We start from the raw sequence: 25,612 nt of genomic DNA on the forward strand, positions 1-25,612 counted from the left end.
AGGAAGGGAGGAAGGGAGGAAGGGAGGAAGGGAGGAAGGGAGGAAGAGAGAAAGAGAGAAAGAGAGAAAGAGAAAGGAAGAAAGAAAGAAAGAAAGAAAGAAAGAAAGAAAGAAAGAAAGAAAGAAAGAAAGAAAGAAAGAAAGAAAGAAAGAAAGAAAGAAAGAAAGAAAGGAGGGAAGGAGGGAAGGAGGGAGGGAGGAAGAAAAAGAAAAAGGTGGTCACAAAGTTATTGTCCAACTTGAAACTAATAATTTTAGGTGGACATGTGACAGAAAACACTATAAATAGCATAGAAAAACTGGAATTTTAGAGTTTTAAAAGTCTGCATTCTGCTGGCATAGCCTTTGAGAACCCAAAGGTACCATCATGAGGTGCAGTGGATGGAGTGCTGACCTTGGAGTCGGGAAGACTCATCTCCCTGAGTTCAAATCTGGCCTCAGACACGTACTAGCTATGTCATTAACCTTGCTTGCCTCAATGTCCTCATCTGTAAAATGAGCTGGAAAAGGAAATGACAAACCACTCAGTATCTTTGCCAAGAAAGCCCCAAATGAGGCACAGAGAGTCAGACACAACAGAAACAACTGAAAAACAACACGAAGGGAACACATACACAGTGACTACATTAATGTACATGAAAGCAGTACGAAAAGGCCTCTGATGATTTCTGTAGATCCCAGAGAACAGATGATGGAATGCATGACCGTCCTCTCCTTATGGGGGTGGAGGAAAGGCACTAACAGGAGACGTGGGCACTCCTCCTCCGACTCCTGCCTCAACACAGAAAACCTAAAGGACTCTAGAAGGGGATCCATCAAGGGGCAGGCAGAGATGTTCATCCAGACACTCTAACAATCAGCAATGGCGCTCAGGAGTGATTTCCTGCAGTGGCATCTCCAGCAACTGAGAGGGCAGGAAAGAGGGTACCAGGTCTTTGACGCCAGTGGCATCACAGGGGTCATAAGATCCTCAGGAGGCAGGAATCTTAGTTTTACAAATGAGGAAACTAAGGCCCAGAGAAGTCAAATGTTTTGTTCATTAACAGACAGGAGTAAATCAAAAGGCCTGAGTTTGATGCTACATTTTCTGTCTCCAAAAAAAGCTGAGAGAATACAGTTGTAGGTGTAGGTAGCTGCTAAATCAGACTGCCTGTGTTTGTATAGTTTACATTAGTATTTCCATGGATGAACATTGCAATGAGAGGTGGACATATGCCAATGAGGGTCTTGTGATCCTCGGGATCCTGGGGTATGTGACACCAAGTACCCAGTTCTTAGTCAAAAAGATTTATCAACTTCTGTCTCACCCATCTGACAAAAGTGAGAATCCACATTTGTCCAGACCTGTCTGAGTAAACACAATGAGCAGGAATCCACCTAGAATTTCTTTACTGTCTTTGATTAGATCTTAGCCTGGGTAAGTCTTTGCCTGAGATTTCCCATGCTGATTGATTTCTGTATGAGGAAGCAAAAAAAGGGGAACACCTCGGTCCTAATTCAATAACTACTTATTAAACACGAGATAAATAATCCTTATCTGTAAAACAGTAGCAATAACACTCCTAGTACTAATATCACGATCGTTGTAAAGATCAAGTGAGATAATATACATTAATCCCTTTTGCAAACCTTCCAGTGCTATATATGTCTTTATCACTATTATCTCACAAGTCTGTCCATGTCAGTTATTAGGAAGTCCTTCCTTAAGTTAACTTGTGTCTTCCACCACTGGTTCTAGTTTGACTGTCTAGGAATAGCCATCTGTGATGAGACATTTCTAAATGACCAAATGTATGCTTATTTAAAGGGGCAGCTAGGTGGTATAGTAGATAGAGTTCCAGGCCTGGAGTGAGGAAGACTCTTCTTCCTGAGTTCAAATCCAGGCTCAGATATTTACTAGCTGTGTGACCCTGGACAAGTCTCTAAATCCTACTTGCCTCTGTTTCCTCATCTGTAAAATGAGCTGGAGAGGGTGGCTAAGTGGCACAATGAATAGAGCACTGGCCCTGGAGGCAGAAGGACCTGAGTTCAAATCTGGCCATGACACTTGACCCACTTACTAGCCTTGTGACTTTGGGCAAGTCACTTAACTCCAATTGCCCTCCAAAAAGCAAAGAAAAAAATGAGCTGGAGAAGAAAATGGCAAACCATTCTAGTATCTGTCAAGAAAACACCAAATGGGGTCATGAGAGTGGAACATGACTGAACAACAACAAAAAAACTTGTTTAGTTATTTCGTTGAGAATAGGTTAAAGTTAACATCCCAGTCATTCATTTTTCCAGGTTATCCCAAACAGGACTTATTTCTACCATGCCCCAACTATAAATCAAGAGAGAGCATAATAAAAAAAAATACCCTGTAAAATAAAGGTGAGGTATGTACAGTATGCAACCACCAGATGGTTTTTATTAGCTTAAAAGAATTGCTTCAGTCAAATTTCAACACATTGAAAAAATTTGGAATGTAATGTTTGATTTTTAAAACAGTCAAATTTTGAATTATTGCAGTCAGAATTCCCCTTCAGGGTTCTGGAAGTCCCCACTACAAAACCTGTTTATAGCAGCTCCTGAAAGATTGGTTCTATCTTCCCTGGGCCCTTGTCTACTGAACACGTTATATATGATAAGGACACTTTAAGGTCCTAGGTTCTTGCTAATTTTATTAAGATCAGAAAACTCATATTAATCACTGACCAAATCTATTAACATCAGATAGGAGAAAATATGAGAACCCTGTAGAATAGACTTGAGAAGTGGATTCCCTGAAGCTAGCGCCTCCTGCTGGCCAGAAGTGATGACTGCTTCACCTGGCCCATTCTTGAAACAAAATGGAAACAGGACAAAGACCCTCCTTCTATGTTTTCTTCTCACTCTCTTTATGCTTTCTCATCATCTGATTTCCTTTTCCCTTAACTTCTCAATCACCTATTTTATTGTATAGATTTTTTTCATCCTTGAAGGCTTTAAAAAAAATTGTTTCTTGGCTCTGTAATTTCATGTGTGTTGGTTCTTCTAATACAGATTAGAATCACTACACACCTTCTCATCTTGTGCCATTCTTGTTGATATCTTTCCAAAACTCCTCTATAGAGAATCTTCTGGGTATAATGGAGGTCCTCTTCTGATTCCCTCTCTATCTTAATGGGTTTTCATGCTTCCAGACTGCTGTATCAAATTCTTTCCTCATGACTGACCTATTCCCTTTTCCAGTTATAAAGATTCTCAGTAAGGTCTTTTTTGCCACCCCCTGGACAAAAGTCATCAGGAATATGTTACAATATCTCAACACCCACTATTTCTCTTTTCATTTCTCATTAGATCATTTATTTTCATTTTCTGAGATAATAGTTCTTAGAGATAATGGTTTACAAAATTATATATATATATATATATATATATATATACATACATACACATGTATTTATATATAATCTCATTTAATCTTCACAATAAACCCAATGAAGTAAGTACTATGGGCATCACTATCCTTATTCTAGAGACAGGATTAGAGATTGTGTTCATGATTGGTATAGGGAACTCTTTAGGAAGGACATTTCCTCAAACCATGCAGGTCCACAATGTCTTTGTAGCTGTAGCTATAGGAGTAGTAGTAAGAGTAGTAGTAGTAGTAGTAGTAGTAGTAGTAGTAGTAGTAGTAGTAGTAGTAGTAGTAGTAGTAGTAGAAGTAGTAGTAGTAGTGGTAGTGGTAGTAGTGGTAGTGGTGGTAGTGGTGGTAGTGGTGGTAGTAGTAGTAGTAGAAGTAGTAGTGGTAGTGGTAGTAGTAAAAGAAGGAGGAGAAGAAGATGAAGAAGAAGATGAGTAAACTGAGGCTCAGAAAGATTAAATGACTGACTTATGATCAGAAAGGTGGTAAGCATCAGAGGAAGGATTTGAATCCAGGTCTCCCTAACTCCAGGTCCAGGACTGTATTACCCCACAGCCTCCAATGAAGAGAATGATGTGCCAAGATTTGCAACCACATAATATCCCTAGGAAAATACGGGTGTTAAGAGAATGACCCTTTGCAGTAGCAGATACCTTGGAATCACTGAAAACACTAGATAATTCCCCAACTCAAATATAGTCCAATTTCCTCCTACCATTCAATTTGTGTCCTGACTAATCATCCACTTGTAGCATTGGACTAAGTATAATCTTCCTTGATGACGATAATAGAAACACAGATATATTAAAAGCTACTTAGTGTCTTATGATTACCTGATGAATGACATGCCCTTCAGGTATCCACTTTAGAAATGAGTAAAGTAAGTCTCAAGAGAGTGACTTGCCTGGGGTAACATAGCAAGTAATTAACAGAACCAGGATTCAAACATGATTTTCAACTCTAGTTCTCTTTCCACTATATTACAAAAATACACATTTATGACTTTCCAGTTATTCTGTTGCTCTGAAACACTTTTCATTTTAGTTCTTTATTGGCTCCAGGGTCTTCTGTATTAAATATTTAAAGGTTGGGTGACTAAGCAAGCAAAAAGCTGCTGATTCTGGCAAAGAATTCTATTTCCTTATTCCTCGGGCCTCTGTTTTCATAATCCTGCAGAACCAAGCCCATGTGACGGTCACTTGATATACATGCAGCCAAAGGAATAAGCAAATGAGCAGATCAGGGTCTAAGTGGGAGGAGGGGCATATCCCTCCCTTCCTCCTCCTCCTCTCTGCTTCAGGTACCCAGAATCCTCTGCCCTCTCCCTAGCAAAGCTAAGAGCTGCCTGATAGCAGGTTAAAGTATGACTTCTCCCAGAGGGAGGGAGGAAGAGAGCACAGCAGCAGTGCTCCTGAAATCAAATTGAATTAGATTACTGAATAGAGAATTGGAGAATCACATTCTAGAATCATGAACTTTTAGAGCTAGAAGGGGGCCTTTGATGTTATCTAGTGTTAGTCCAAGCCTCTTGTTTTACATGAGGAAACTGGTAGGCCAGTATCAATAACATTAATTTCTCAATCATTAAAACTGGGTTTCATTGCTAAGTCTATTACTTATCAGCTTTGTCACTTAATCAAGTCAGATGGTTATATCAGACTATCTTCAAGGTCTCCTCCAATTCTATGCTTCTTTGATATCCAGGCTGGGCCAGGAGTGAGGAAGACTTGAGTTCAAATCTGGCCTCAGACACTTAGTAGCTGTGTGGTCCTGGGCAAGTCATTTAACCCTGTTTGCCTCAGTTTCCTCATCTATAAAATGAGCTGAAGAAGGGAATGGCAAACCACTCCAGTATCTTTGCCAAGAAAATTCCAAATGGGGTTGGGAAGAGTCAGACAAGACTGAAAAACAACTAAACAATAAATGATGTCCATGGAGGGTGAGTGATTTCTGTTAGGTCAGTAGGTTTAGAAATAGGCCAGAATTTGAACCCAAGTTTTCTGATCTGTTGTATGCCTCTCCAATATTATAACTTGCAGAGAGAGTGAAGGCCCCCATTAGTAGAAGGTATTCCCTATGCCAAGGAAATCACAGGTCCAGATCCTAGTTCAGTTCCTATCCCTGAGTTAAATGCTACTAATAGTGATCCAGGGCCCTATTCACCATGCCTGCTACCTTCTATAAATGTATATGTACATGTACATATGTGTATGTCAATGTGTGTAAAGCCAAGCATAAGCAGCTTTCCAGAGAACGGCTGCTGTGAACAGCTTTCAAGGTTCTAATTACATAGTATAGTGAACACTCTATTCAATAACAAATCAGGGCAAAACATTCACAGAAAATCAAAATACAGCATTCACAATATTACAACTTATCACAGAAAATAAAAATAAAGCATTCACCACAACTTATCACTAAAATGGCAACATAGTTGCCACAGTGGTCACATAGTTTTGAACAAAGTACCATCATTTATTCAATCAATCACTTAGTAACTCAATCATTCAATCATCCTTAAGGAGGTTTGGGTCACAAAATACAAAAGTTAAAGTTTTCCACTCATGGGGCATATTAAGTTACAAATCAGTCACTATTCTGTCATCACTCACTATTCAATCATCAGAAAATACACAGGCCATCTACCCCTTGGTCACAAGTAAATCACAATCTTCTCAGTCAGTACACAGTATCCAAGTAAAGTCTTCTTTCAGCTTGACTCAGGACTGGCTCTCAGATTCTCTGAATCCCCTTCCATGGTCCCAGCTCCTATCTGGATTCACCAAACTGTCACCTGGTTCAAAGGCAGACAGTTTCCAGGTCCTTGTGCATTTCCTGTTCCACATTGAAGCTCACAGCATCCAGTCCACCTTAAATCCTTCACAGTCTCTGTTCCCAGGAAGTCAAGGCTTAACAAAGCCACAAACAGACAAGATACCGATACCACAGTCATGCTTCCTCAGTCTTCTGCAGCTCTGGCTGGTCCCCGGAATCCTCAGCAGCTCCGGCTGGCCCCCGGAAATCTTCAGCAGCATATGCTCCATTCAAAAAATCAAAATCCCTTTATCCAGCCTCCACGATGCTTACCCAGGAAATTCTGTCTCAGTTCTCTCCTCTTCTCAGTTCTTCTCAATTCTCAGTTCAGTCTTCAGCAGCAGCTGCCCTGCCTCCATGATGCTTACCCAGGAAATTCTGCCTTTCCCATCTGGGGTTTTTCCTTATATAAGTATTGTTCCTCCCTATTCAGCCCCTTCCTGTTACATCAGCAAGAGGGGTTCATTCTGTTTCTTTAACAGAGGCTTAATTTGAAACTAAGTGCTAAGTACCTCTTAGCTTAGCAATACAAAGAGATCTTCAAATTTCATTACTATTACTATATGTATGTGTATGTATATATATATATATACATATATATATATGATCAGCTCTGTCACAATATTTTTCACAGTCAACCCTTTGAAAGTTATTGCTCAAGAATTTCCATGCTTCATCCCGAAGTTTACATAGTGAGCCTGGTACAGAGCTCTAGGACTTAGCAGCATGTAACACCGACACACAAACTATCCTCAGAAGTTTAAAAAGTTGTGCTTAGACCTTGCTCATCCTAAAACAACTTATTTGCCACCAGTTACTCCCATTCCCTGCAAAAATTGTAGGAAAAAAAATATCTACTATATTCACTGTTCCTACTTTCCATTGACTCCTCAGTCCTGTATGCTCTCCCTAGAGTCACCAATGTCCTCTTCATTGCCAAACTCATTAATCAGTCTTAATACCCATTTCCCTTGACCTTTCTGCTAACCAATTAACCACTCTCTCCCTCTTTCTAAATGAATTGTCATCACTTTGCTTCAGTGATAATGTTTTCTCCTGGTTCTCTTTCTCCCTGTCTTCCTCCTCTGTTGGGCCCCTGTCCTGATTCAGCTTTTTCTTTTGGACTTTTGTGTTTGCATATGACCCCAAAGCTCTATTCATGGCCCTTTTTTCTTTTCTTTAAACTCTGTCTCCGTAATCTCAGCCACTCTGTTGTCTTCAGTCATCACATCTGATGACTTCCAGTTCCATATCTCTTTTGGGAGCTCCAGTCTGACACATCTAGCTGCCCTGAATAACACCTTTACCAGCATATTCACCAACACCTCAGATTTAATATATTCAAAACTGAACTTTCCTTTGCCCCCAAACCTCTTCCTCCAACTACCTCATGCCTGGAATATGCAGTAGTCAGCTCTCATTGTTATTGTTCAATCATTTTCAGATGTGTCTGATTCTTTATGATGCCATTTGGGGTTTTCATGGCAAAGATGCTAGAATGATTTGCCATCTCCTTCTCCAGTTCATTTTACAGATGAAGAAGTGAGGGAAAATAGGGTTAAGTGACTAGCCCAGGATCACACAGCTATTAAGTGTCTGAGGCCAAATTTGAACTCAGGAAGATGATTCTTCCTGATGCCAGGCCTAGCATTCTATCCACTATGCCACCAAGCTGCCTGCTCTCAGTTTGGGTAACCATGCATTTAGGAGGACAAGATTCAGCTCTAAAAGAACCTGACTGTCTAAAAGAAGTATTAGGCTTTTCTGGTGTTTTATTTTTTCACAGTCTAGCTCATTATCTTTTATACACGCCTTACCTCTCAGCCCCAGCAACTCCCACAAGACTGGAAGCCTCTTGAGGATAAAGACTGGATCTTTTTATCACCTTTGTATCTCCAGTGGCTAATACAGCACCTTGTACATTACTGGTACTTCATATATATTTGAAGATTTTAATTGAATGGGGTACAATGCATTAAAATGGGAATCCCAATACCTGGGTTAAATAACCTTGGACAAATCACTTAACATCTCTCAGCCTCTGTTTCTTCATCTATAAAAAATGAATACTTTGGACTAGATAAATGATGTATAAGATCCCTTTCAGCTCTGACATTCTGTAAGTCTAAGAGAATAGTTAGAGTTGTGAAACTTGACTTATAGGGAAAAAAGAAAGGACTGGACCCGGGGTAAAACCCGGGTCTTCTGAATCACACTCTAGTCTTGCTTCCCTGTTGTAGTGCCATTTCTATGATTTTCCAGTGTGCCTGAGTCATACCAATCCATACCAAATAAATCTTGTCCAAAGCACAAAGGTGCCAATAAGCACAAATTTTAGCAACAGCATTTGATTAAACCGAATTTCCTTGATGGGCTGGCTTGCCAGGATGTCTGGACACACAAAATCTCTGTGTACTGGAAAGCCATTTAAGTCCCCCATTCTTTCTTTGTGATCCCATATTTCTCTTCCTTGTATGACTGGAAAAATGAGGAATTCACCACGTGTGCCAGAATTCCATGTGGTATAGCAATTTCCTTTGGAAAAAGCACCCGGTACAGTAATTAAGATAAATCAAGTTCTCTTAATCTGCACAAGAACTTTTATTGTCCTCTGTGGGTTTGGTGGATTTGGAAGGACAAATTTTTTTTCTAAAACATATAGCATCTCCTTTTGAGGTCAAAGACAAAGGTAGCTGGAAGCTGTTGTTTACATTGGTGCATTAAATATATTTTGGCATGGAGTACAAGGTGAAAGAGAGACTTCTTGTGAATTGCGAATCTGGCTAAAAGAGACAGGCATGTGGAATAACCATTATGGGCTTTTCATCATTTCTTTGTGAAGTTCTGTCCTAAGAAGATTCTTCATTAGCTTTTTCAATATTCCTTTTATTGTGTTTTACACAGATCTGGAGGGAGGATAAAAGATGCCGAAGGATCTTGGGTTTGCCTTTATTATAGGTACTAACAATCAAAGGCTAATTCTTGCCTAACTTAATAAAAAAAAAGGGGGGGAAGGGGGAGAAGTTAAGTTCATTATTCACTATTAGTAATGTATCATCAGTATGAAATTTCATTAGACCATAAAGAGAACTTTTTTCACATTGCTGTGTAATTGAAATTCATGAGTACTTAAGGGAAAGAGGAAGGCCCTCTAGCTCAGTCATGCTACAGAACAGCATTCTGTTCCCTGTTCCCTCACCAAAGACATAACTGGGATCTGATTAAAGTTCATGGGTTTTCATGTTTGTTTCCCTTCTCTTCCTTTCTTATTCCTCCTTCAGCAGGCCCTTTCGTGCTCTGGAATGATGATCCAGTGATTGAACCCTCAGCAGAGCCATAGCTAGGAATTCTCTCACATGGAACAAAAACAATTGTGAAGGGGAGGATGGGGGGGGGAGGGCTAATGAAAAAGACAGTGGTGGAAGTGGGGAATGTGGTGGCAGCAAAGGACGTCTGATCTTGGGTGCATTGTGCATCTTTCCTTCTCTAACACCAAGTACATGTCATTATACCCGAAGAAATGAAAGGCAAGAATCAGCCTGTATAATACATACTCAATACAGTCATCACATTCAAACATAGTCCTATCTCCCCTGTGGCAAGGGAGTCACTCTCTTGTCAACAACTACACCCCGCTGCTTGCTACTACCCACGTGACCCTTTGGTCACTTCATCTCTCTAAGTTGGTTTCTTCATTTGTAAAAATGAGGGAGTTGGATTGGGTGACTAGCTCTAAGTCTTTTGATACTGTGAGTCTTGCTAGACCCTTAGCATCTTTCTTTTTCTTCTTGACTCCTAACCCTGGTACCCTGGCTAGAGCACAACCTACCTCTCCAGGCCACACTGTTCAAAACACAGAACCTTGTAGGCAAATTAGCTGGGTAGGCAAAATGCTGATCACTAACATAATACTTCATAAAACACACAGAAAATAGATATGCTTTGGAAGGTGACACTGAGGTGGGGGCACCTGAGTTCACATCCTGCCTCAAACACAAGCTGTGTGACCCTAGGGCGGAATGAATAAGCATTTATATAAAGCCTACCATGTGCTAGGCACTGCAATAAAAGCTTTGTAAATATTATCTCATTCGTCCCTCACAACAACCCTGGAAAGCAGATGCTGTTATTATCCCCATTTTATAGTTGAGGAAATCAAGGCAGATAGAATCGAAGTAACTTATTCAGGATCCCATGGCTAGTAAGTGCCTGAGTTCAGATTTGAACTCATCTTCCATATTGCAATGGGCTAATCACTTAGCCTCCTTCAGCTTCAGTTTCCTCAGCTCTAAAATAGCACTTACTGCACACAGTTGCAATGAGAATCAAATAAGGTAATATATAAAGTACTTTGTAAACTTTCAGGTGATCCATCAATGCTAGCTACTATTAATATGCAATCAATTAGTAAACCAGTCCTGGTTTATACATCCTGGGAATACAAAGAGAGAAATTAAACATTCTCTGCCCTTTGCATTCTATCAGGAGAAAAGGCTATGTACACACAGAAAAGGATGGCACCAGAGGCTGGGGAAACAAGAAAAGGATTCCTATAGGAGGAAGGGGAGGAATTTAAGGAAACTAGAGATTCTAAGAGTCAAAGGGGAGGAGGGAATGTATTCTGAGCATGGGGGCCCCTAAAGAGGAGATCCAGAGATGGAAGGGTCCTTGGAGGCCAAAGAGTTTAGCTCTTTTGTTCGTTTTACAAATGAAGAAACAGGTTCAGAGAGGCTGTGATTTTTGCAGGGTCACACAGCTAGCAAGTATCTAAGGGAGGATTCACACCCAACACAGGTCTTTATTGTGTGTATATATGCACATACAATATTTTTTATATTTCTATACCTGCGACATGTTTCATTAATAGAAATGTCATTAGAGGAGAAGTATTATCATCTGATTTCCTGCCGTACCCTTAGGACCATGGGCGTCTTCCATCTAACTTGCAATTTAAATCTTCCATATGTGCTGTTTATCCAATTAGAATGGGAGTTCCTTGAGAGCAGGAACTGGCTTACTTTCCTATTTTTATCCCATGGTGCTTTGCATATGAGGACAGTTTAGTAGCAGCAAAGTGGACAGAGTGCTGGGCCTGAAGTCAGGAAGACTCATCTTCCTGAGTTCAAACCTGGCCTCAGACACTAGCTGTGTGATTCTGAGCCAGTCACTAAAACCCTGTTTGCCTCAGTTTTCTCATCTGTAAAATGAGCTGGAAGAGGAAATGGCAAACCACTTCCGTATCTTTGCCAAGAAATGGTGTCATGAAAAGTTGCATACAACTGAACAATAACAAGCTTTGAACATAGTATAAGCACTTACTAAATGCTTCATTCATTCATGTATATACATACATATGCAAATGCTTCATCCATTGTACCACCTAGTAACATCATGACACAAAGTGCTTGTGACCTAAATTGAATTCAGAACTACTTAAAATTAGTTGGGAAGAATGCTCTCTTCCTCCTCTGGCTGCCTGCACCATTGGCCATTCATTGTCTAAGAGAATGAGGCCCTTCAGTATAAATCACACAATGAGTGTAAAGGCAAGGAGAAAGTACAGCTGTAAATGACATAGCACGGAAAGGTCAGAATAGTGAAATGCTGCTTAGTAGCTGTAGGATCTTGATCAAATCTCAATCTCTCTGAGCCCCGATCTTTTTATATGCACGATGACTGGATTGAATTTTGCTTTCTAAGGTCCTCTAAATCTATGATCCTATGATTTGCTACCACAAGCACTTTCTGCCTGTCTAGTTTTGTAATCTAATCAGGAAGAAATACATGGCCTCCCTTTAACCCCCTACAATTGCCTGGGCACTTCTGGATGTACTGCCAAATAAACATAGAGTTCAGACCAATTTCTTTAGTCAACTTGCCAAGCGTTCTGCAGAAGTTAATGAGAGACATCTAATCAGTTCACGAGCATTTAAAAATGCATCAACAAAGCTACAAACAGGCCAAGTATAATAGTGAAATGGAGGGAACACAGTTAGACCTGGCTGATTTACAGGGCCCAAACTCTCAGCCACAACCCAGAATGTACCAACTGAAACTGGGTTTGTTGCCACTTGAATCAAAGTACATATGCCTTTGATTATTCTTTCCATGTTCATTTCACTATAGCAATAATGGATCAGAGGCTGTGTTTGGGGCTGTCAGCTCTGCTCAGCACATCTTTAATCCTTAGAAAATTCCTTGTGCCCATGCCAATTATTGCTTAAATAAGGCTCTGAGAGGAATACTATGTTTCTTTGTGGTTTTAATTCAATGAGGAGAGGAATGAATAATTTTTATGGAGATAGGTGCTATATAACAAAAGTTCAGTTTCATATACAATTCATTTTTGTTCTTCCTCATATACTGAAATGTTCATGTTGTTGAGTGGTAAATTTAAAATTAAAAAAGAATAATTTTGGATAGGAGATTTCATCAGTGGAATATTTGGACAGAACTGGTGCATGAGACAAGTAGCACATGAGGTGCCATGAAATAAACTTGAAAAAAAATTCAGTTGAAGGGGGATAATTCAGAGAATTCAAGGAAAGCCCATGGACCTCTTACTTTGGGAGACAGAGCCTGAGCACTGATGCTGGAGGCAGGATCGGGATGGACCAAAATGGATCTCAAATGGGGTTCAGCTCAGGTGAAGGTGGGAAGGAACTCTGCCCTTTGGTACCTTACAATTTAATTATTCTTTTTAACTCTATGCTAAACTCAGTTTCTCTACCTGCCAAAGGATTGTAAAAGTGCTCTCAGGGTTCTATATTCTGGTACCCTTGAGCAAAGTTCCTGTCACCATGGTAATTAGACTTCCATATGTAGTTGGATTTCAATGTAGATCTTTACTAATAAACAACTGATCCCATTTCCCCTCAAGTGGGCGAGAATTCTCCTTGACTTTTTAGCTCCCTCTGTAGATCATAATGATAATTTCCTTACTTCTAACACTTTAAAGGAGCAGCTAGGTGATACAATGGATAGAGTACCAGATCTGGAGTCCAGAAGACTCATCTTTGTGAGTTCAAATCTGGCCTCAGACTCTTAGTAGCTGTGTGACCTTGGCTAAGTCACTTAATTCAATTTGCCTCAGTTTTCTCATCTGTAAAATGAGCTGGAGAAGGAAAAGGCAGTATCTCTGCTAAGAAAACCCCAAATAGGGTCACAGAGTTGGACACGACTGAAAAACGACTCAACAACAACATTGCAAAGATGTTCACAGACAACAAACAAGGTTGTCTGTTCTTCACCCTTGGTCCTCTTCCAGATTCACACACGTTTATTTCTATGCTTGGTCTTATCCAGAGGCCCATTTGTCAGGGATATAATTCTGGGGGATGATGGACCAGGTGACTTCTAAGGCCCCTTCCAATTTGTCTATGATCCCACAGTTCCCTTCTCTCTTATCTCCTATCCACAGCCCTGTTGGATATGCTTTATACACAGCTGCCATTTGAGAATGCGGTTGTTGGAAGTAATGAATGAAATCATATCAGTAATACCTTAACATGTGTGTGGCATTTTAAATGTGTTATGTTTATTGTTTCATTTGTTATTTGCTCGAGTTTCCAGTGATTCCTTCTTTTTTTGCCTCTAGGTTAAAATGCAAACTCCTCAGGTGATATTTAAAAGTCCTCCACAATCTGACAACAGCCTACTTTAGCTCATATTATTTCCCTACATGTACTCTGAATTCTAGCTAAACTGGACTACTAGGTATTCCCCAAATCTAACACTCTATCACCTGCATTTACACAAGCCACTATTCCCAAACTACCAAGAGATACCAATAAACATACGTGCACAGAAGTGCTGATCTCCATTGGTGAAAGGAATTTCCAAACTGAGAGTTCCCTTTACAATTCAACTCGATGTTCTAGATTAAAATGAAAAACATAAACAAACCCCACAGGTCACGTTTATGATTTTTTTTTTGTTCAGAGTTGGTCAGTCAACGCCATTTACTACACGATATGTGCCAAGCAAAGAACTGTGTTTAGGATAACAAAATGAAATAATAGATAATAGCATTGTTTAGAATATATGACATGCTTCTTGCTTTTAAAGAATTTCTAGAGAACCAGCATTGTAATGAAAAGAGCACTGGACTTTAGTTTCAGGTCCTGGCTCTGCTAAATATTTGTGGTATGAACTTGGCAAGTCCCTTCAGTTTTCTGGGTCTCAGTTTCCTCGTCAGTAAATTGAGCGTTTCAGAATAGATAATATCTAAGATTCCTTCTTGCAGTAAGATTCTATGGTTCTGGTTTCAATAATAAAATCAGTGGGTGTAGGAGGACAGGTCTGTTAAGTGAATATTACCTCTTAGGAAAAAACAAACGTTTTTCCTTTTCTCTTCACCCAGTTATGAATTCCAAGTGACACCCAGAAACCCTCTTGGTGAAGGTCCACCTAGCAAAACTGTGGCATTCAGTACAGAATCAGGTAACCACATCAATGACTCCTAGTGATTTTTTCCAGAAAAGTATTTAGTGCTTTGTCTAATACAAAGACCATCGAAGGGAATCCAGGGTAAGCTCCCAGTGCTCAGGAATTAGACTTTTTGGCCAATGTTCTAAAACTACTGATGGGGAGATGCAAAGGCATAAAGATGAACTCAGGTAAGCTTTCGTACATTTCTTTATCTCTCTTCCACTCAGGAAAATTCTTTTGTGTCAGACTAAGTGACATTAAGGAAGAGTCTATGCTCAAACAGCCTGGCCAATCCAGTGTACAATGCCAAACTCATTATAAAATATTCAGGCACTATGAAAAATGCCACTTGGGTCTGAGCAATATAGACACTCAGAAGATTTTATTAGTCGGTCAAGTTTCCTGAAAGCTACCTGTTAAACTTAAAAAGTGACCATTTTGTCATGATGCTATAGGTTTTGATGCAGAACTGTGGACAGGAGACATTTAGCTAATATTTATAAATAAATTAATAATTCAACAAATATTTATTAGTGATCAATATTCCTTGAACAATAATTGTCCAACCAACTGCACCTGTTAACATGCTGGTGACTGATATTATCTGCTCTTTGGGCTGGGCTAGAAACTTGATATAGGGTTCAATCTTAGAATCTTGGCAGCTGTTACAGTGGCCACAACAGCTGTCACTGAACAGCTGAGCCACGTGTCACAGGGAAATAGCTATGAGATGGCAGAAATGAATTCCAACACTTAAGAAAACTTTCCAAAAGCAAATTTAATTCAGTATTTAGTTGGGGCATGACATTTCATAAACAATACTCTGTAGCAACTGTAGAATTCATCTTCTTTACTGCGAAGTTAGATTACAATGTTGGGCACTATTTATCTTACATTGACTGACTCATGGTTTGCCATTTTTCCCCAGCGGATCCAAGAGTGAGTGAGCCAATTTCAGGTAAGGATATGAGTAAGCATAAATCAGAACTTTTATTTAAACTACCTTAATGAAATAAGGCACGAACCATAACTTTAGTCACACATCTTCACATCTCCCACTTAAGAGCTCTTGAAAGTTCATGCCAGTCTAAATGTTTACCTAAAATGGATAACAAACTTCAAATCTGTGATGCTCTAAGAGCCACCGGGATATTTTGAAATGTCTACTTCAATATGCCTGACCAGCTCAGGTTTTCTCATCCAAATCACTTAATCACCAAAGAATAAACAATTCCCCACTTTAGGCTTCGTTAGCTGCAAGCCACATTGAATCTACTGAAATGTTATTATGTGCTAGCTACACAAGGCAATAAAATCCAGATTAGCACCAAAATGTTACTCTCTGTCTAGCATTGCAGAAAACTTTGAATATTGAACATTATAACATGATATAATATTGAACGTTTATTTTAATAATGAACATTCTTTCTAAGATGTCTTCATTTCATTATTGAATAGAACTCAGGCTTTTAAAAAAAGAAAATCTGTTCAATGCTTTTGGTTTGCTGGGAAAAGCCAGGTAGGTGCCAGCAAGCTGATACTAAAAAACTTGTAAATATGGCTGTTAGTTTTTTAGGCAACTCTTAAAGACAGTCTGCCCTTGATCTTGTGTTCCACTCCCAGGATACAAAATAGTGGACAATAAACTTGGCCTCTGTATTTCTCTTATGCAGCAGGAAGAGATGCCATCTGGACCGAAATACGCTTTAAATCAGATTCTTATTCAGAATGCAAAGGCAAACAGTATGTCAAGAGAACTTGGTATAAGAAGTTTGTAGGTGTGCAGTTATGTAATTCTTTGCGATACAAGATTTATCTGAGTGACTCACTCACAGGTAAGGGAAACAACACACACCTCTCTGAGTTTTGTTCTTCACTTTTCAGACATTTCCCTTTTAATACAATGCTTGGTTATTAATGACTTACTTTGGGCTTTTTACTATGCAGTACAAGTAACTGGGATTATTCAAATAAAAATATAGTACCTCTAATTAAAATGCCACTTAAGCATTTTTTGATACTACTGATAGAGGTCTTGATTCTGCCTTTTGGAACTACACACAAGAGAACTATTTGAAAGGCAGAAACCTAGTCCCATGCCTAATAAATAGTAGTGTTCATATTATAATTTTTGCCGTAGCCATGTGAAAGAAAAATTTTCAGTAAAAAGAAAATTAAACCTTAAAACAACTGTAAAAAATTAACTCTTGGTTGCCTACTAACATAAGAGAAATCCCACCCATTATAATTTTATCTTGAAAAATATATGTGTATATATGAAACATAATACTACTGCCATTTACTCAACTGGAAAGAGCTGATATTCTCTAATACAACTCTTTGATTTAGAAGACAGAAGTTAGGGCTAGGTGACACAGTGAATAAAGCACTGGTCCTGGAGTCCAGAAGACCTGAGTTCAAATCCAGCTTCAGACACTTAACACTACTAGCTATGTGACCTTGGGCAAGTCACTTAACCCCAATTGTCCTGCCTTCCCCCCTCTAAAAAGAGAGAAAAAAAAAAGATAGAAGTTACTGAAATGTAACTGCAAAGTTACCAGACTTTGACAGAGGCTGTTTATAATGTTTAACATGACTGATAACATTAGTATCACATCATTAACAGGCTTGCTTGAAAAAATTATTTTGGAATGGCATTAACATTCCATCCAGTAAAAGTAGAAACTAAGCCATGTAACCTTGGGCAAGTTACTTAACCCCAAATGTCCTCCAAAAGGCAAAAAAAAAAAGTAGAAACTAAAGTAGTTCAAAGGAAATAAGTAAACAAATTGGAAGTCCAAACTTGTAGCTAACTGCTTTTTACCTAGCCCATTCTTGGCTACTTCACCTATCTTTGCTCTACTAGTTAAACGTTCTTAATTTTTTTTGTTTTGGGGGTTTTGTTTTGGGTTTTTTTTTTTTTTGGAGGGCAACTGGAGTTAAGTGACTTGCCCAAGTTCATACATGGCTAGTGTGTCAAGTGTCTGAGGCTGGATTTGCACTCAGGTCCTCCTAACTCCAAGGGCCAGTGCTCTATTCACTGTGCCACCTAGCCACCCCAAGTGTTCCTAATTTTTATTAGGATTGTTTAGTGATTTCTCTGCCTCTATAAACTTAATTATAAGAATTAAATGATTGCCTCCATAATAATCCACTACAGAGTGGTTTCTAGTTAGCTAGACTTTCTAATTAAACAATACCTTCTACTCCCTCAACAAGCCAGATAGCAAAACTTTCACTGTAGTTGGATCTAAATTTCCAAAACAATGTCAAAGGCACAAAAAAATAACTCAGCAACTTGGGGAAAGATGAAGAAAAGGAACTGGGACAAAAAACACTGGTCAGAGAACTAGTTTTGGAGTCAGGACACCTGACTAATGGCCCTGGATACCATTAGCTCTATGATCCTAAACAAGTCCCTTAAACCTGTGACTTAATTTCCAAACAAGTGTTTATAAAACTTGCTCTATCTGTTGTGTACAAAGTGTTGTAAAAGCACTATGTTAAGTGTGAGTTATTTAAAACAAACACAAGTTTTTTGGCTTTTTTCAGACTGTGTGTGTGTGTGTGAGAGAGAGAGAGACAGACAGACAGACAGACAGACCTGGTTTTAATAGTTCAATAGACTCATACATTAGCAATATGTCCAATAAACCATCATTGGCTTATTTTTCAATATCCTTTTAATTTCTGTATATCCAGGAAAATTTTACAACATAGGAGATCAAAGAGGACATGGAGAAGACCACTGCCAGTTTGTGGATTCCTTTTTAGATGGCCGGACTGGACAACAACTCAATTCTGATCAGCTGCCTATCAAAGAAGGTATTTCATTTAATCTCAGTTCTTCTAAAATGGTCTTAGTGGCCCTCAAAAAGTTTTGTTATAGTGCATTTAAAAACTGATTAAAAACTGAAAGAGAAATACACAGCACATGCATAGCTTTACATACAGAAGGTACATCATCACAGTATGGAGATAAAATAAAACATGACAGGAAAAGCACTAAACTAAGAAAACAGAAGTTCTCGGTCTGGCTCTGTCATTAGCTTTCTGTTTAATCTTGGCCCAGTCACTTAAATCACCATGAACCAATCTGACACATACATTATCTGTAAAATGATTGGACTATACTAACTACACACCCTCCAATATCCTTTCCAATTCAAATAGTCTATGAAATAGGTTAAAGGTGAGTAGAGTTAATAAAATTATTTCCTGTGCTCATAGGGTAAATGAGGTTCTTGGGCAAAATTTAATTAAAATAGAGTATTTATTAAGTACAGAACAATGTAAAAGGAAAACTCTTTTTATCAATTTCCTCTCCATTTATTGACTCTTCCAGTCCTTTTCCCTCCCCACCCTTCCACAATTTAGCAACTTAAATCCTGGCTCAACCAGAGCCAAGTGAAATTACCCATAAAAGATAGTTATCCCACTTTAAGAAAATTCGAATCAGACACATTAGAGAGTATTCACATTATCACAAGATTCTCCACAGGATTTCTTTAAATAGCAATCTCCTCTAGTGTATTTTTAAAATCTTAAAATATACATGATTTTTCAAAGACAAAATCTGTGTGTGAACTGAAGTGTGATTGTCTGACCAACCACAGTGAAGTAATTCACTAACTTCTGTTAGCACGTACATAGTACACTGCTAAGGCATCAATAGTAGGTTGTGAATGTAAATGCGTGTGTGGCTGGGGGAGGGAAGGGGGTGATGGGCTGGGAGGAGGATGGCGAAGAACCAAAGGGAGAAGAGAGATTTAATGAAAAGGTATTTTTAATTCATTTTAAGTGTCAAATGCTACATAAACAATTTTATTGGGCATGCTTTTTTTCAGAAAATTCCTTGCATAAGGCAAAATAATTTTTGCAGAACACTTAAGAAGCAGCTCCCTTGCAGTACTTACAACAGGAACATGTTTAACGAAAAAAATGTTCAAACATGTGGGTACAGTAACTTTACACAGATCAATCAATCCTTCATACTAGGTGGCTAAATTTTAAAATACACCCTGAGGGCATTTTCAAGTAAAACACTACCAACTAACTTAAGTGCTATATTTGAATCATTACTATGAAATACTCCACCATAGAAAGAGTAAGGAAGTGTGCAGTGAAACTAAAATGTGCTTCATTTATCCATTTGATTCATTAGGCTACTTTAGAGCAGTTCGCCAAGAACCAGTCCAATTTGGAGAAATAGGTGGTCATACGCAGATCAACTACGTCCACTGGTACGAATGTGGAACTACGATACCTGGAAAATGGTAGATGCCACAGTAGTGGTTAGAGATGCCTTCTGTCTGTTCCATCAAGGAAAAAGAGTTGGAAATGTTACAATATTTGTCCCACTTAAACCTTTTGTTTACTATGTATAGAAATTTAAAATGGAATTAATGGCAATATTAACTGTTTATTAATAGGCTGCTTACTATATTTATCAGGTTCTACAAAGTCATTTAAATAAAATAAGATATAGGCTTTAACAGGAATTTGGGAAGCTGGCTCCCTGCTCATGGTATTTTAAGAGATAGTTTGTATGTTATTTATCACAGTGTTGTAATAAATGTTTTTAGGCACTTTTATGGTAAACTTAAAGTATAATATGCATTAATTTTAAATATTCACTTTTATTACCTGTTTAGGTAACTCTATAAGCCTCTATTCTCCCTCCCTTTATAATTAATTTTAACTTATTGGATCAAACTCTTCTTCAATAGAGCTGAAAATACAATTTTCCCAATAATTACATAGTCCTCAAAATAGAAACAGTTGAATAAGCTTTTCTGGAAGAGCTTTGACATCTAGTCTAAACACACAATCCGATAGTCAGTGGAGAGAACTGTCAAGTTGTGAGTGGAAGGTTAGGCAAGTTTCATTTTAGAAGTTCTGCATCACCTATGCTCAGCAGAATTCAGAGTCCTGTTTACTTAAGAGATTTATTCTCTACCCATCAGCCTATGCTGTAGTGTCTGGATGTATTTTTTTTTCATCAAACTTAGGATTTCCACTGTCCCTTGAAATAAATGTGTGTCTTCATTTAATCTATTAACATGGTCATGTCCCTAGCCAAGTTGTAAGCACTGGTTCTGATGTTTGAGCACAAAAGAGTAAATGAACAAGGTCTATAATAATGTACAGGATATTTGCTATATATATTTTGTATAAAAGACATCTATGAATGAATGCAAAGGGGGATATTTGTTGTAATTCTGTTTGTTTGTTTTTTTTAACTCAAACTGTAAAGAAAATCTGGTTAAATAAACTGTTCCTGGGGGAAGGGGGGTAATTCACTGTGCTTAATGTCTTCTATACTGTTGCCTTTATTCCAAAAAATGCCTCAATTTTCCCCCTCCAATGCTACATACATTTTTTTTATTTTTCAAACATTAATGAACTCTGCAATAAAGAGATGTAGTTTTTTTAAGAAATGTGTTTCTTTGTTTCTGAGATGTTCATATCATTCCCTTATACATTCTCTTATACATGTCCCTTACATGAATGAAAGAATCCTTAATTAAAATTTAACATGGAATTGCATACTTCTAACCCCATAGTACATTTTCATCATTACTTTTTATACCAATAACTAGTTTTATCTCAGTCTAGTTTGTCTCTCCAGGTCTATTTTAAATGATTTTTTATGCACTGATCTCCCCTCTGGCTCTGAACAATAAAATTCCTTCAACAATTCAAGCAAGAATTCTCAACTTTTTTTTATCATGGAACACTTTGGCATAATATGAAAACTATGGATCCCTTTTCAGAATGCTCTTAAATGAATAAAATAAAATGCATAGAACTTACAAAGGAAGTATATTGATATGTATAGGTTTCAAGGTATTTAAAAAATAATTTTCAGAGCCCCTGCTCTAGAGAAAATTTTATACCTCTTCAAGAGCTTTGAGACAAGTTACATGCAAAAAGTAAAGTACATAAATGAAAGTTAATCCTTCTGACTCTCCCTTTAAAAAGTATTACCCCACTGTGTGGATTAAGAACAAGACAAGTAATGGATTCAATCATTTTATTAGCCATTCAATGTCAATGTTACCATTTTTACATAATACCTAGTTTTTATCTCAGAGGGATCTAATTTAGTACATCATGTTAATAGTAAAAACAAGCCAGAGAATATGGCTAAATCTCAACCAACCTAGCATTTTAATATCCTCTAGACAAGGCAAGCTAGAATTCAATCACTTTACACACACTTAGGGTAGTGTTTCAAAATAAAAAAAAACCTAGGAAGCTGATACAATTTAAAGCTGGGGGAAATGAAGATCTGTTTTGGTCTTTTATTCCAGCAAATTATACTTTCAATTAACAGCAACAGTGATACCATAAAGAATGCTCTGCCTTTTTTTTTTCTGAGTTTCTGAAATTTAAAACAAATTAAAAGTAGTATTGAGTCTGTTGGGATGGAAAGTAGCTAACAGCTGCATTTACCTGTAACATAATCAATAAGTAGCTGAGTTCCCCTATCGATAACCAGGTCCAGGCTGGGTGTAACCCTGAGTAAAGGGAGGACGGTTCCGTGAATAAGGGTTAGGCCCACTTGGAGGAGGGGTCATGGTACTTCCAGGAGGTGGTGTGTAGCCCGGTCTTGGCTGATAGGCACCTGGCTGACTTTGAGTCATTCCAGGTTGAGAGGCAGGGGTGTAACTGGTAGGCTGAGAAGCTTGAGTAGTGTAATTCTGTGCAGGGTAATTGCTTGCCTGGTACTGCTGAGGGGGTTGAGCAGGCAGTTGTTGAGGCTGTCCAGAAAAGCCAGGAGCTGGGGGCTGGGAAGTTGGTTGCTGAGCATATCCTTGGAACTGTTGAGGAGGTTGGGGTCCAGCCTGCTGACTGTAGCCTGGTGGAAAAGTAAAATAATAACAATATATTGGTGTGTGTGCATGTATGTAAAAAAGTAAAATGGTTTTTAAGATCTGATTAATAAATTTTAACATAATGGTTAAAAGGCTTTTTTAATCAGAAAGACTGTCCACAAATTAGAAAAATAAAATCACAGGCATTTGTAACAAAGCAAGCACAGTAGCAAATTACATCTTGCATTATCTCAAAAATCAAATAATTATCTAATGCTATGCAGCAAATGCACTTGCAGAAACAGAAAATTCATTTTAATTACAATCATTTTGTAAGCTGAAGCCACAGTGTTCAAGTTCAATTATTATGGTATTTTAGAGGGAAACAAAGGAGGGACAATAACTGAAACATCATAATATAATAAGCAGGGAGGCCTACACAAAACTAATCTCATATAAAATCATATGTCCTAATGGATCTCCTTAGATGTGAACCTGCAGAATGTTTGCAAAAAATGTACTGCAAAGTTAAGAAAAGCATCACAATGCTATTGGATGCATTCTATGATGGCAATGAGGTATTGTTTATTATTTTCTATAAGTCATAAAAATTCCCATTTTGCTTAATTCTTGTAAAACAGTAGTGATTATTTTCATAATTCCTGAAATATAAGCACCCTTTAGATTTAACCCTTTTAAAAAAGTTTAAAATTATAGTATTTAGCATATGTGCACTTAAATACATAAAAATGCTACCCCACCCCCATCGACATATGTATTATTCATAATTGACTACAACTATGTTCCCATAGGATGTGATTTGTTTTGTTTTATAAAAGAAAAGTCTGCTTCAACTGAAAGCTTTTATCTCTACTATGAAACACACCTGCAGCTACTTGCAATGAAACCTCTCCATTGACTGGAATCCTGTCAGCATTAAATACCAGATACATAAGAAAATTATTAAAATATGCACAGCCCTGAATATAAAATAAGGGTCGAAGAATTCATTCGAGTATATTCTGAACTCACCTTGAACTTGGGTTCAAAATTTACTCATGAAAGAAACCTTTTGAAAATAATCCATGAAAAACCTGAAAATGGCCAAGGGTCAAGAGGATACCCCACCAATGTATATCAAAAATGTTCAAGTCAAAATGCATCAGTTTCATATTTCCAGAATTTATGCTCTCCACGTTAGCTAAGGGTAATTAATACATTTTGGCTTGTTAAATAATAAGGAAACCAAAGAAAACTGGGAATGCAGAGACAGGGTTTCTTTTCTTTTTTTTTTTTTTTTTTTTTTTTTTTTTTTTTGCTTTTTGGAGGGCAATTGGCATTAAGTGACTTGTTCAAAGTCACACAGCTAGTAAGTGTGTCAAATATCTGAGGCATGGTTTGAACTCAGGTCCTTCTGACTTCAGGGCCAATGCTCTATTCACTGAGCCACCTAGCCGCCCCGAGATAGGGTTTCTTAAAAAAAAAATAACATAAAATTTTTAAGAACTCAAGGTCTCAAAACACCAGAATTCTGACTCTGGGCCTCTAAGAGAGCTTTTCTATAGTAGGCATTTTTTCCTTGGTATAAAATAAATTTAAAGTTTCAAGTATTTTTATGGAGGAAGGAAAAAAAATGTTTAGTAAGTCACTATCAGGCCTACACAACATGTGGTCCACCAAAGGATTTCGGGTGGCTCTTGAAAAATGTTGAGGTTGTCAAAGAAAGTAAAGATATAATGAGTGCTTTTCCCATGCCCCACTTAACCAGCCTTCCACTGGTCACTACTGGGCCCATCATATAACTTGGCAGGTGGGTTGCCACTGAGTACTCGCTCCTATTTGTCAAAGTGACCAGCAGCAACCAACCATCATCAGTCTATCTTTAGTCTGAAAGGAGCGATTTCATGATAAATAAAAATCTTAAGCAATAAGTGTAATTAACTGCTATTAATTGAAATTTTCCTTTTTAAAGATATGGTTTATTTGCAAAAGTTTAATCATTAAATGTATCTTTACTTAGAAAAAGAGCCACTAAAAACCTATCTGCGGCCTGAAAAAGTAGGCCCCTACCTACTGCCAAGTTTGTGCAGGTCTGCTCTAACCAAATACTAATCAATTAAAAAAAAACTTTGATTTTATGGGTTTTTTCCAATTATTGCAGAAAACTAGTTTGACCTTTGTAATCTACTTTTTAAAATCAGGGCTGGGCAAATAACAAAAGATACCTAAGGGAAAAGAAGACAAAAATATCCACTCTAGATAAAAGGTTTTGAGCAAAAAGAATGGAGTAAATTTAATTTTCTGGTTTTTGCAATTTAATTCAAAAATTTTAGATTTGAGATTCTTTTAAAAATGAGGTTCAGAAGCATCATTAAGACAATCTATCATTAATCATTTGCCTGAGAGACAAGAAAGCTCAAAAAATTACTAAACACTTGATTGACAATTCCATTTCAACTTAATTTCTGTAAACATAACTTACTAGGGCCATGTTATCTATATAGTTTTCTATATAAGTTTTCTCCTCTTCAAAAAAGTTATGCGTATAGGAAGCATACAGGAAGTGGGACTTTTGCAACTTCTTAGCAGCATGGTGTAAAAAGCCCTTGCTTAGGAAAGTGCCAGACCTGGGCTATAGTCCCAGTTCTAATACTAAGCAACTGTGTAACCTTGGTTGTCACCCAACTGTGATAGTAATGGCATTTAAAGATTTCCCTGTATTGGCTTGGTTTTTCAAATTGATTGTGTTAAAACCCAGAGCTTGTTAATCCCACCTGTGGGATGGACTTGTTGATGTGAAAAGAGTCCTGAACTGGGAGGAGCTGGTGACATAGATTTGGAGAGACAAGAGAGAGGCAGGAGAACTTTTTGGAAGCAGCACCTCGTGGAGGCAGAGAGAGACTGAGAAGGATTGCTGAGAGTCACTTTGAATTGCCCTGGACTTTTGAGACCTGCCCCCTGAGCTGCCAAGGACTGAGGAGACATGGCTGTTTTGCTGGTACTTTGTCTGTCTGTTTTGATGTTGTTTTGCCAGATTTGTCCACTGGTGAAAGATAGTCCTTTTGTTGAAGAAGTCCTGGAACCTGGCTTTTGGTTAAGAAGCCCTGAGACTGTCCTGCAGACAGAGAGTGAACACTGTCCTTCACCAGTGGACAGTATTCAC

General features: G+C 38.1%; 2 protein-coding genes across 14 annotated transcripts in view; one reads left to right on the top strand and one right to left on the bottom strand.

The window, feature by feature from the left end:
• The window catches only part of ABI3BP (ABI family member 3 binding protein), a 309,603-nt gene extending 288,534 nt beyond the window's left edge, over window positions 1-21,069 (top strand). For all 12 annotated transcript variants that reach the window (XM_069065333.1, XM_069065335.1, XM_069065337.1 and 9 more), the window contains 5 exons: window positions 14,562-14,641; window positions 15,558-15,587; window positions 16,303-16,464; window positions 18,332-18,454; window positions 19,794-21,069. In XM_069065333.1, coding sequence (XP_068921434.1) covers window positions 14,562-14,641; window positions 15,558-15,587; window positions 16,303-16,464; window positions 18,332-18,454; window positions 19,794-19,909 — 511 coding nt within the window. In that variant the 3' untranslated portion in view covers window positions 19,910-21,069. The remainder of the gene's footprint in view (window positions 1-14,561; window positions 14,642-15,557; window positions 15,588-16,302; window positions 16,465-18,331; window positions 18,455-19,793) is intronic.
• Window positions 21,070-21,651: 582 nt separating this feature from the next.
• Window positions 21,652-25,612, bottom strand: part of TFG (trafficking from ER to golgi regulator) — a 38,307-nt gene continuing 34,346 nt past the window's right edge. For both annotated transcript variants that reach the window (XM_069065347.1, XM_069065346.1), the window contains exon 8: window positions 21,652-22,493. In XM_069065347.1, the coding sequence (XP_068921448.1) occupies window positions 22,120-22,493 (374 nt within the window). In that variant the 3' untranslated portion in view covers window positions 21,652-22,119. The remainder of the gene's footprint in view (window positions 22,494-25,612) is intronic.

The sequence above is a fragment of the Petaurus breviceps genome, unplaced genomic scaffold (assembly GCF_028583685.1).
Source record: "Petaurus breviceps papuanus isolate PSGF00001 unplaced genomic scaffold, PetGlider_PUasm1.0 90683, whole genome shotgun sequence".
NCBI classification, from domain to species: domain Eukaryota; kingdom Metazoa; phylum Chordata; class Mammalia; order Diprotodontia; family Petauridae; genus Petaurus; species Petaurus breviceps.